The 12792-nt window shown below is 43.9% G+C and overlaps 1 protein-coding gene across 5 annotated transcripts in view; it reads left to right on the top strand.

Moving 5' to 3' along the window:
* Positions 1-12792, top strand: part of ETV6 (ETS variant transcription factor 6) — a 239829-nt gene that overhangs the window by 26815 nt on the left and 200222 nt on the right. For 2 of the 5 annotated variants that reach the window (XM_064591559.1, XM_064591558.1), the window contains exon 2: positions 3268-3354. The exons of the other annotated variants lie outside the window; for them this stretch is intronic. In XM_064591559.1, the coding sequence (XP_064447629.1) occupies positions 3268-3354 (87 nt within the window). The remainder of the gene's footprint in view (positions 1-3267; positions 3355-12792) is intronic. 5 annotated transcript variants of the gene reach the window in all.

Raw genomic sequence — 12792 nt, 5'->3', positions numbered from 1 at the left:
TTTCTCTTTACTCACCTCTGGCTATCAGCATTGAAATCAAAGGTCAGATGGTTGCTTGAGAAGAAACAGCCACTCTCAGCAATTGTGTAGTGTTCTAGGTTGGGTCAGTTCTTAGTGCTGGATGGATAGATGGATGGCTACATGCATTTTTGAGAAAAAGCAAAACAAAACAACAACATTCCTTCCTGAGTAAACCTTGGTAATCCTTCCCGCTGTGCCTCCTTTCATCTCTTCCCTGGTTTCCATAGGCTGGGGCCTCCCTCCTTGTGGGCCTACCATAGAATTTACTTGGGGCCTGTTAAATTGTCTCGATGTTTTCTAGTCTATAAATATATTTTTAAATGGGGCCATCATGGGATTTGGCTGTATTTATTTTTGTCACTCTCTCATTTTTCTCCCAGGGAAATGGCGTATTTACGAAGAATTTCACTCATTGGTAACGTTCGATGACTTGTGTCTTTCATAGACCATGTCTCTCCCCTGCTGTCATAGTTAGGGAAATGGACAGTTCCTTACTTCCAGACATGCTTGTTCTAGGGTCTGTGAATGGCCTAGGACAGTGGCCACACTCCCTTTGGCATCCATCACTTTGGCATTCTCTGGGTTTCACGCATCTCATCGTATTACTCTTCTCGAGTTTACAAATCTCTTTTCATTGATTTCATTTGAGTTTGGCATCATGATGTAGTGGGACTAGCACTTGGCTGGGAATTAGGACTAGCTGTGCCCTTGGATAAGACACTCAGCATTCCTGGTTTGTAGTTTTTACCTCTGTAAAAGTCGAGACATCCAATTTGATAGTTCTCTGGCTCTAAGGGCATTTTGACCTCTGAATGCTGAAAGGATGCAGGTGGGATTTCAATCGTTCATAGCTTATGCTTTCTGGGAGCATTTTGGTCAGCTGTGTGAGTGATGATTCAAAAAATCCCATGTTCCTATGAGAAGCAAAGGGAAATACGCTGGCCCCTCAGATGGTAGCTGCTAGTCGTCGGGGGCAATCAGTTTATTTCAGGTCAGTCGATAAGCTAGAAACCAAATTGCAAAGTTGCCCTGTGCGTATTACTTAGTATCATTAAGGTATACATTTTTCTTATTTCAAAACTACTTTTGATGGTAGAGTATTTGCTTCCTTTGTTTTTGATTGTGAACCCCTTTGCCCGTTAGTGATGGTATTCTAACTCACCTCATCCAAAAAGATCCATATTACATGTCTAGCTAGGACAGGGACTCTGCATCAGGGAGAGCATCTCTCATATAATTTGACTCAGGCTGAACACATTGATTTTCTTGCAGCTAGGGATTGACTCCCTCCATTGAAGACTCATGAGAGGGGAAGAACAGATAGCGAAGTGTTTGTTAAGATGGTGGACTGTCCTTATTTTGCCTTCCGGCAGCAAAGTGATCTGCTTGGAGACTAATTAAAGCATTTCCCCAACAGTGTTGATGATCTGCTTCTCCTCCTGGCTATAATTTGAGCACTCCTGCAGTCTCTTAGATGGTGGTGCCGTGTGTCAGGACCTGGCCGAAAAGTAGCCACCCCTCTCTCCATCTTTCTAGCCTGTGTCCCTTGCCTGCAGGGATTCGGAGAATGGCTCATTCCTTCAAGTGAATTCAGACCTTTCAGGTGATGCTCTTCCATGATACTCCTTGCTGTTCTGCTTTTCAAAGTCTTGAATACTATATATAGGTAATTAGGACACTCGAGGGTCCTCCACGTCTGGTCCACATTTTTTGGTGGCACAGGGACGAAGCTTCCTCTCTGGAAGCCTGCTAAGCCAGGCTCTCTTCTCTGCATCCCACTGAGTCTAGACTTAACTTCTTTCTAATATGGCAGCGTCCTTGCCCCATGGCTGGAGGATAGGGATGATCTTTGTCATGCCTTGGCAGCTGTAAGCCACGTGGATCTGCTTTCAATAGTGGCTAGAGTACTTTCAAGTCCACTGGGTTCCTTTGTTTTTCAAGATAATTTTTGTTTGGCTCATTTACTGAGTAGCAGACAGAGTCCCACCTTTTCTTTTTGATATAATATGCCAGAAGTTTGGGTTCTGTGGCCTTAATCATTTACATAGCTCAAGTTAGCTATTAATACTTTTTAGGATATTTAATGCCCATTTCTGGTGGGCTTCACCTATTTTTTATTTTTATATCATAAACCACAAAGTCCTGTGACTTAGAAAATCACGAGGTAAGACTGAAGTTAGGAATGTAAGATCCTGACTAGGATATGATGCTCATTCTCACCGCTGGCTAAAGGCTTCAGACCATCATTCAGTCAGTAAATCTGTATGGTATATTTTGTTTACACTTTGATTGTCAAGGCTAATTGTTTTAATTTTAAAATTATGCCTTGATTAGATTCAGGAATCCCTTGTAGACAAAAACTCAGGAAATTTGTTTGAATTTCTACAAGACCGTTTTAATTTCACATTTCATAGGTAACACCGAGACTTACCCACGCTTTTCATACTGATGCCTCCCTTAAAGATAAGATATTTAAATCACAATGCAAGTAAGGTAAAATAAAAATGTAAAAAGAACTCTAAGAAATGAATCTACTCATTCCTTCTCGAGACATTTATTTATTCATTTATTGCTCCATTTTTGCCGTGGCATATAGACCACTAGACTCTATTACTGTCTAATTTATATAGAGGTTCAGAAAGTAGGACTGGGAAGAGGAAAGGGGGCATCAACTTTCCTTTAAGACTACTTTTTAAGTCTATTAGTTTCTGTAACTCTCATATCTGAAGAACCTGAAGGCAAACTGTAAGCCTGAGTTTCAAGTTGGTTTTCCTGGAAATGTCACCAGGATATAAACTCAGAAGCAGACCACCCAAAGAAAAATTCCCTAAAAAATTGTTGTTCCTTTTTTTTTTTTTTTTTAAGATTTTATTTATTTATTTGAGAGAGAGAGAGAATGAGAGACAGAGAGCAGGAGAGGGAGAAGCAGACTCCCCGCCGAGCAGGGAGCCCGATGCGGGACTCGATCCCGGGACTCCAGGATCATGACCTGAGCCGAAGGCAGTCGCTTAACCAACTGAGCCACCCAGGCGCCCATTCCTTTTTTTTTTTTATCGTGTTACCGATGTTCCTGTGGGATTCCAGAGAATAGTACATACTTTGTAGAGTTGCCTCCCAAACTTCCTTGCTGAGCTCCTCTTACGGAAGAGGCTTTTCTTTAATTACTCTGTGAATGTGTGTATAAAGACGAAGGCCTAACCTTCCTAAACACTGTGTTATAAAATTAATTGATAATTAATTCCACAGATGCATACTGATACATGGATAGAAGACAAAGATGGTCATTGGTCGCAGACTTTGAATCAGAGTGACTCAAGGGAATTGGGCCTGCAGGTACGAAGTTTTAGGCTCACCATGACCAAATCACTTTACTTATTTTCCTTTTAATATTTGTACAAGATGACTGTAAGCATCATGTAAAAGTTCTTTAAATAAGTACAAAATAATTACAAATGATAAAACTTCTTTTTCTTTACGGTAGATAAGCCAGTGTGTCAGAGGGGTTCTCATCCGTGGCCTGCTTTGAATCATCGCTAACGTGATAAACTAAATGAGCATCTCATTTTATTTAGCTTTAAAATTAATGCTTTGTGGGTTTTTTCCCCCTTTGAGATTTTACTTAGAAAGGCTTTCTGTACCTCAAGATCAAATAAATACTCAATTAAATACATGAACTATTACCTGTTCCATTTTTCCATTTAGATTTAAGATTTTATTAGAGAAATCTCCACACATATTCCAAAGTAGAGAACAGTATAATGAACTACATACACTCCCCACTCAATTTCAACGGTTCTTAATACATGACTAATCTTGCTGTATCTATATCCTCCCGCACTCCTCACCCCTTTTCCACCCTGGTATTTTGAAGTATAAATCCCTCACGTAATTTCATCTATAGATACTTAAGTATGTGTCTTTAACAGACTTAAAAAAAGAAGAAATAAAATGTCATTATTACATCTAACAAATCTAACAGTAATTCTTCCATGTTATTTAATTAATATCTACCGCTCAAATATGATATCTAGTGTTTTTTTTTTTTTTAAAGATTTTATTTATGTGACAGAGAGAGACACAGCGAGAGACGGAACACAAGCAGGGGAGTGAGAGAGGGAGAAGCAGGCTTCCCGCCGAGCAGGGAGCCCGATGTGGGACTCGATCCCAGGACCCCGGGATCATGACCTGAGCTGAAGGCAGACGCTTAACGACTGAGCCACCCAGGCGCCCCATACCTAGTGTTTTAGGCCTTGAGGATACAACCTATAAAAGTAAGGCCTAAGGTTTTAATACCTGTGGGCCAAAATTCTAGTGTGAAGAGACAGACAAGAATGAGTAAGATAAAAAGAAGATAATTGTGTTGAGTGCTCTGAGGCGGACACAATGGGCAATAGGAAAGAATGACCCAGGCCCCCAGGGGTGAGGCTGTTCCAGGAAGGGGTGGTCAGGAGCCTTGTGAGGAGGTATCGGGGGAGTCAAGACACCAGAGACCGGATGAAGAGAAGGACCTGGGCACAGCCTCCTGAGGGGGTGAGGGAAGAAGATTGGTGATTTTGGTGGGCCTGCCAGGGTGTGCCATCTCTCCAAGCAAACTCTTTTCATTGTTAATGCTGGCTTGAGTTGCAGTCGTTTGTAATGCGTAACGTTTTGGTGTCTTAACTTTTCGGCAGGATAAATAGAACCATCCAAAATACACTGATAGTGACCTTCGTGATAATTTTTGGCCAATGTGTTTATCAGTTATGCTTAATTGCCCCCTGAATGTTCCAGAAAAAAATGAAACTGAAAATTCAGGCTGCTTAAAGACCCCTTGAAATATATAAGCCCTGAAGGGCACAAACCCTTATCTCTCTGTAATAATAAGCTCTAATTTCTGCAGGGCAGGTTCCCTCTTGAGATTTTGGACACTTCCTGATTCTTTCTGGGTAAAATAAAAGTGACAACTTCTTTTTTTTTCCTCTTGTGACTTTTTAATACTTCTCCTTCTTCTCTGGATTAAAACCAGGAAGTGAAAATCAGTGTGTAGAAACCAACAATACACACACGCACGCGCGCACTTGTGTTTTCATGGATATATGAATATATATATATGGGAAATAGGGAGGAGGGAAAGAATGCATAGGGAAGATGGTCTCTATTAAATTTGATTTAAATGTAATAGCAAATTAGAGTACATTCTTGTCTGAATCTTTTCTGTAACAAAGATAAAATGAGGCATTATGTTGAGATGATCGAGCACAAGTGGACGATTCCAGCGTTTTTCTTCTCAGCCATTAAAAGATTTTGAAAGAAACAGTCTTTCCATATACATACAAAGAGTTTGTCAGTCTCTCTTCAAACACAGCCAGCCACAGTCAGACTAAACATTGGGAGACATTTCACTGAGTCCACAGTGGAGATATTTGTGGATTCACATATTTCCTTTCTGCAAGAAAGTCTTCAAGCATTTACTGTGTTCCTGCATTTAAGACCCCTCCCAGCATCGTAGGGAAAGAAAAGCACCCAGACTGTAGTCTTTACCTTTAAGGAACTTGTGGCCTAATTGAGATAAGATGTCTGCGGTAGAAGGTAAGTAGTAGCTGAAGGCAGAATGTAATCAGTGCCAAGTGCAGATGAGTGCTAAGGGTTGAAAAGAGGGAGAAAGTTCACTGCAAGCTTGAATAATGATCCTAATGACTGCAGCCAACATGCAGGGAGTGTTTACCTTGTACTGGGTACTGTTCAAATATTTTACAGGTATTCGGTCAATCATCTTCATGTCCGCCATGACATAGGTGCCCAGGGTCACATGACAAGGAAATGGTAGGGGCCCCCCCCCCTCTTAGATTCTGGGCTGTCGGACTCCAAGGCACAGTCTTATGCATACCAGAGTGGGCTAGGGAAGCCTGCAGCAAGGGGGGACCCTTTGGGCAAAGGAAGCAGCCCATCTCACGGAAGCAGCTGGTAGATACAGGGAAAGAGTGACAGGTATGGTTTCAGGGACATTATTTAAAGCCCTTCAGTGTGGGTTAAAGGCCTGTAAACTTGCTGAGAAAAGCAGTTGGAGAACCAGTACATGAACTTACCAAGAAAATAACATGATCACCCGACACCCTGGGAAGATGAGTCTCCCAGGGGAACAGCGGGGCTGTGTTGCTGGGCAACTATGACGGTTCAAGTTTGGGCTCTCTAATCATTTCTGCTTCAGTCTTGTGGCTGTCCAGTGACTTGTTTGGCTTTCCATTAGCCCTTTCTCCCTTGGCCTTGAGGGATTGGTAACTACAGAATCTCAGTCACCAGGCAGGATGTGCTCACCGTCCTGCTAGTCTTCCCAGCAACTCCCACAAGGCTGATGTGCCTTCTTAGACAGCAGAAGGTAAAACCAGGTGGCATCACCCCCGTTACTCCTCTCTGGATCTGGGGCCAAAGACTGCGAAACCACATTTCAGGGCAACTTGGAACTTTTAGGAGGAGAGTGGTGGCACGCAGAGGCCTTTCCAGAGTAACTGCAGTACCAACAGCTGCCCCTCCAGACCTGCCTCTGCATCCCTAGGGGCTAATTAGGAGACTCCTTTGTGATCACCTGGTCGAGACTGCGTATATTTAGACAGCAAGGTCAGGGGGTGTAACCACAATTTTCTACTCCTTGCTGATTAATCTAGGATTTAAATACAGGCTCCGAAATAAAGTGTAAGTGGTGGTAGCTCAAAGAAGCAAACCAAGCTTCACATTAAATGACATGGGGCTCCTGAAAATATGGGAAGCCCTGGGAACAAAGGTTACTTACTACATCTATAACTCTTTTTAGACAAAGAAAATATGTGATTAAGAAATGTTTTTGGCCAGATCTCACCAAGATTATTTACTGGGAAGGAGGCCCAGGACTCAGCCAGGCAGGAAAATGTGCGGTGTTTGCCGGAGTTGTGGAAGAACATTCTGAAGTTTGGAAGTAGAGTGAACGAGGGGGAGGGAGAACCATAATACAGTTTTCTGCTCTTAAAGGATCCCTGCAAAAGCCAAAATAAGTAGAGGAAGCCTCCCCCATCCCTTGAAATTTAGGGACCCCCTCGTGGTGGGGAGGGGTGGGGCTTGAACATTCACTCTGCTCATTAGGCAGGTTTCGAATATTTAAAGACCCAGCACAGTACTTTTAACTTTGTTTTTCTTTAAACCATGGCTAGCTCTTCTCTAGTCTTCTCCAGGAAGAAAACTTGATTGTTTGCAGTCATCCTGGCATAAAAATGTCCACAGTTATGCTGACGGGCAGGCTTAGGTAAGCAAAGAAAATTTGCCTGTCTGCTTCCAATGTTTTACTACCTAGCTTTTTATAAAACAAAAAAATAAACTGCCATCAACTGAAGTTTCAGGTTAGGGGCTTGGTTTGAAGGTGTTTGGAGATTTGGGCATCCTTTGCCATATTGTTTGTAGACATTGGGCGTGTTTCAGTGTCCTGGCTGACCACGTTTCCCCCCAGGGGCGCGTTCTCTACAGAATCATTTGTCTCCCGCTGGGAGACTCTTCCCTCCCTCCCCTTTGTCTATGTCTCAGACATCTGCTGCACACTTTCTCTGGGGCATGCAGTCCAAACCATCGGAGAGAGCTTTGTGTGCTCAGTGTAACTTGCCGGAGAAGATAGACCTGATTGATTTTCATGTGCAAATACAGCAATGTTCTTGCCAGAAGCTCTGTGTCCTCGGTGTCACACGCATGAATTTATGATGCACTTTGGAGAGGGTCAGAATATTCAAAGATGAAATTAATGCTGGTCCACCCGTGCTCTGTGGTGCTGAGGTAAATGAAGGGTATCTAGTGTTCTCTGGAGCTTGAGTTCCTCCAGCGAATGCCAAGAGGAAAAAGAGGGCTCTGTGGATTGACACTGGGACGTTTGGATGCATATGTCTTGCCTCCTTTCAATTGGTAATCTAGACACAGGCCGGCTGGGGGAAATCAATTAGTGGCAGAATGTGCCAGGAGCTGTCCTCTCTCTGCCCTCCTCACTCCCTTACAGGACACCTGTTCGTTTTGCATACATTCAGGCACCATCTTCTCATATTCCTGTAATTTTATTCTTTTGATGTTGGTCTTTATATGCAAAGAACTAGATTAATCACAATCCTTACTTCATGACACATTATCTTCAGATTTTTACCTATTCAAAGTGGTCTAATGAGCAACCCAACCCCATCCCCTGAAATCAAAGGTAGGACCTTGAAAATACCCTACATCTGACATGGTGATGGTCCTCCTCACATCTGATCCTCCTTCCTCCTCCTTCCTCACATCTGGTCCTCCCCAAGGTAACCATCATCTGAACCCTGTGTGCACCTTTCCTTCCCTACTGTCCTTTCTGTATGCTTGCCTTCACCTGTATGTGGTCCTAAGATGGACTACATTAAAGCATAAAACATATATGCATGGAAAGGGCATCAGACTGTGTGTAATCTTTTTTACTTAATATTGTCACTGCTGTCATTCATCTATATGGCTGCATGCCACAGTAGTTCATTTGCCTTGTCTGCTACATAATGTTCCATTGGGATTATACTCCGTTTACTCATTCACTCTCCCATTGATGGGCATTCAGGTTGGTGCTAGGATCTTGGCTACTGTGAACATGTCTGCTATAAATATTCTTGTACATATAATCAGTTGTCCATATGCGAGAGATTACTCTGTGTATAGGACTTCATTTTTTGGAAACTAGCAGTGATAGTATGAACCAGAGAACATTTGTGGGAAGCTCGATGGAGATAAATCCTCAGTGCTTTTTATTTCAGTTGGTGTGAAGAAGTCGCATGTAAACTTTGTATGAGACAAGACACCATTTTATTTTTACTTCATTTCTTCCACCATCATCCCAGTCCCAGCCAGTGCTTGGAACAGTTCTGGGCACACAGTGAGCACTTTCTTTATATGTAGGTTCGGTGCAGTCAGTGCTTGTCGATTTTATCTGATTTTAAACTCTTTGACGGTAAAGCCGTGTTCTCATGAGACCAGTCTTTTTTGTGCTTCCAAGTGTCTAATTGGGTCAGTTTTTTGCCCTGAAGGAACTTCCCATCTATTGGGGAGAATTATAATGCATTGTGATATATGCTGTAACCCTTAGGTCATAGAGAAAGGGTGCTTACCTTTCCCTGGGAGAGAAGACTTCTGGGGGTGACAGGGGAGAACCTATTGGATCTGATCATTGGAGCATGAGTAAGAGTTCACAAGATAGATTAGGAAGGTGGAGAGTATGGACTATTTCAGGGAACTTAGAAGCATGGGAAAACATGGCACACTCAGGCCCTGGAAAGTGGTTGGTTTTGGCTAGAACATGCGTTGTATGCAGTTAAGTGTAGGCAAACGAGAAGTCAAATGTGCTTGTGTTTTTGCGAGTCTCTTCATCTTTGAGGATTGTAGATAGACCGAAGTCATTTTCACTTAGTCCCACTACTAGGCATCTGGGTCTCTGGTACTTAGTGATGTCCCTCCCCCTTCCCCTTTGTGGCACATCCATTTGGCTAAGAAGGACCCAGAGTAGGGGGAAGATCCTAATTACCTCTGATCCTCGTTAGCCTGTTGCTTGGACGGTAGAGTTCACCTAAGTTAGGCTTCAGGAACAGTCTGTGGTCATGGAATCCTGCTTTTCACTCCAGGGACTAAACCAAGATCGTAGGGGTAGCAAAAATACGTGCTGTGGAAAGCTTGCCTTCTCCTTCTGGTGGCTGTTAGCCCCAGTGCTCTTCTTCTGTCATAGCTCTGCCCCCGGCTGCTTTCATCTCTTTGCTTTCTAGTGATGGAGCAGTGGGGAAGCTACGGGGATGCTGGCCTCGCTCGCACCCATCCCTGACCATCTGTTCTCAGAGGCTCCGCAGCTAGCAGAGGGAGTGATGATTTCAGGGAGGAGGACCGGAGAGGGCTGGCGGACAGCAGACGTCTCTTCTCAGAGAAAAGAGCTAGTCCTCTGTGACCAGTTCTCCTTCCAACGAGAGAGATCATACAGCCACTGCACATACCAGCGCATGCACTTGGGAAGATCAGATGGATTTGTACCAAATAAAATTTTTATTGGAGTGGATGGTGGTAGAAGAACACATTTTATTATGCCATGGGATAAGATAGTGTTATATTTTGGATGACTTTTGGGAAGTCTTTATTTTAGGTTCATCTTTGGAGATCTGATTTCTTTGTATTCTTTTACCTACCTAGCAGGGTGGTTAAGAACTCAGTAGCCTTGGGGCGCCTGGGTGGCTCAGTCGTTAAGCGGCTGCCTTCGGCTCAGGTCATGATCTCAGGGTGCTGGGATCAAGCCCCGCATCGGGCTCCCTGCTCCGTGGGAAGCCTGCTTCTCCCTCTCCCACTCTCCCTGCTTGTGTTCCCTCTCTCGCTGTGTCTCTCTCTGTCAAATAAATAAATAAAATCTTAAAAAAAAAAACAAACTCAGTAGCCTTTAAAGTTGGCTAGATCTGCCCGTGTTTGAGCTCAGCCTCTGCCACTTTTTCGCCGTGTGAATTTTGGCACATTTTTTAACCTCTGAGGCTCAGTTTCCTCAGTTGAGAAATGGGCCACTGATTGTTGGCTCCCACACTGGGTTTTTATGAGGGTTATGTGAGCTGTAATGCGTTTAAAGTAGCTTTCTATGGAGTTATTTGAATGTTGGACTCATGTGTTGCTTTTATAAAAAGGATTTGTTTCATCCTTTAAGCTGTGTCAGTCAGTTGGTCATCATGGAACCAAATGGGCTGTCTCCTGTGAGGCTTAATAGATTTTTAATATCATTCAGTGCAGAGGTTAAATTAAATAGGAGGATGATCGCATGCAGAGTGGGCACCTCTCTGCTTAAACGTGGCTCTCTCTCACTTTCAAAATAGGGCTTTAAAAATCTCCTTCTCTAGAAACATTCCCAATGAAACCTCTTTTTCCACCTGGTCATTGTCTCTGTTTGCTACAGCCTTCTCTCTGCTTTCATATATTTAGCTCTGCAAAGTCATAATCATTTATCCACATGTACTTTTATGTGTGTTTGTTCTGTCTCTCCCTTTAGAAGACGTATCCCCGCAGGTGCATGGAATGAGATGTCCTTCCTACCCTGTGGAAATACTATTTTCCCTCTCCTGAAGTTGCTGGGAGAGAATTCAGCTCGATGCTCAGTATGGGTCCGTGTATCACTGTGCCTCTCTTCCCTTAGTTCACCATGTGGTTAAAAAAATAAAATGGGGAAATGATCATGCAAAGATGATGTATGTCCCTTAGTGTATGTCATCTGTAACTTCTGTATACTGAATTTCGCTGAAATCTGTCAAAAGATACTGAAGACAGGCCTCTGTGAAATACTGAATTTTCTGGCATTTTCATACTTATAATGCATGCATCAAACTGATCTGTCATGAACCGTAAGTACGTCATCCTTCCTTTTCATGATGTTACCAAATTGAGCTCGGGTTCAGAGGACTCTTAGAAAAGTCACTGTGGTATGAGGGGCGCCTGGGTGGCTCGGTCGGTTGAGCATCGGACTCTTGGTTTCAGCTCAGGTCATGATCTCAGGGTCGTGGGATCGAGCCCCATGGAGGGCTCTGTGCTCAGCAGGGAGTCTGCTTGAGATTCTCTCTCTCCCTCTGCCCCTGCCCCCGCCCCCAGCGCGTGCGCTCTCTCTCTCAAATAAATAAATAAATCTTAAAAAAAAGTATTACGGTATGAACAGATTCTAATGAATTGAAATAGAGATTTCTCCACCCTTTTATAATTAGCACCTTGAGAGTTAAATAGTGAGGTGGAGGGTACGGACAGGGATCGCACAGTATGGAGAAATGTGGAGAGAGGAACGGTGCAGAGATGAATGGGAACCGTCCCCACAAGGGCCGTTCTTTGAAGCAGTTGGAGTTCTTCCCTTTGACTTTGGGATTCTTCCTGCCAGGCACGGGAGTTTGTCCTAGGTGCTCTCTGCTTTCCATGGATTCAGCGTTCCCCAGTGGAAGTGAGCTGTGTTACGGTCCTTTGCAGTTTCAGCCTTCCAGGGCACGAGGTGGAGAGAATACTGACGGCACCAAGTAGAAGGAGAAGGGCTCGTTTTGTCAGCAAGGCTGTCCTTTCTAAGCATGATGAGGTTTTATCCGAGAGGTCCGCTGAGATGTGGAGTCAGAGCCTGAGGAGTTTCCAGGGCTCACATTCATGCTGTCCTCATCTGGTAGCCAGGGAGAGGGCCTTGGGGTCCTAGTGGCACTTCCTCCTCCTCATTCTTCCCTCTGTGCTGGATGACCCAGGGGCATCCTGAAGGACTGCAAGAACCTCATCCGCTCCTCTTGCCCTCTTACCTGGCTGTGGGTTCAGCGTTGGGGACTCATGTGTTTAGCAGCCCTTAGCGTGCGCAGTTGGCTTTCCCCATGTTCCCAGTGGCCTCTTTGTTTTTAATCATCCACTCGTGGAATGTTTGCAAGGGCCTTGTGGTCCTGTTGCCTAATCTGCCTCCTTCATTTTAGAGGTGAGGACCCCGAGGCCTGGGGAGGGGATGTAACAGGCCCGCAAAGGTACGTTTTGGCTAGAGGCAGAGCTAGGACCAGAACCTGAATTTCTGGAATCGTCGTCTAGGGCCTTTTCCATTTCTCTCTTCCACTTTGTGTTGTCAGACTTCCAGAACCCCTCCAAAGTTTTTGGCCGATGAACCTCAGACCTCTGTGGGAATAGAAGTTTCTATGAAAACCCAATTTTAAACCCAGTGAGAACACATTACTTTTATAATCAGAAGAGAAAATAAAGCTTGGCTAAGGAGGTTGCTAGAAGGAAGGGCAAGGCTCCAGCTTCTTTTGCACGGTA

Source organism: Mirounga angustirostris, unplaced genomic scaffold, assembly GCF_029215605.1.
Source record: "Mirounga angustirostris isolate CCGP_5_RB_7025 unplaced genomic scaffold, mMirAng1.0.hap1 SCAF_5, whole genome shotgun sequence".
Classification (NCBI taxonomy): Eukaryota; Metazoa; Chordata; class Mammalia; order Carnivora; family Phocidae; genus Mirounga; species Mirounga angustirostris.
The sequence above is the reverse complement of the archived record's forward strand: the minus strand, read 5'-3'. Positions and strand labels throughout refer to the sequence as shown.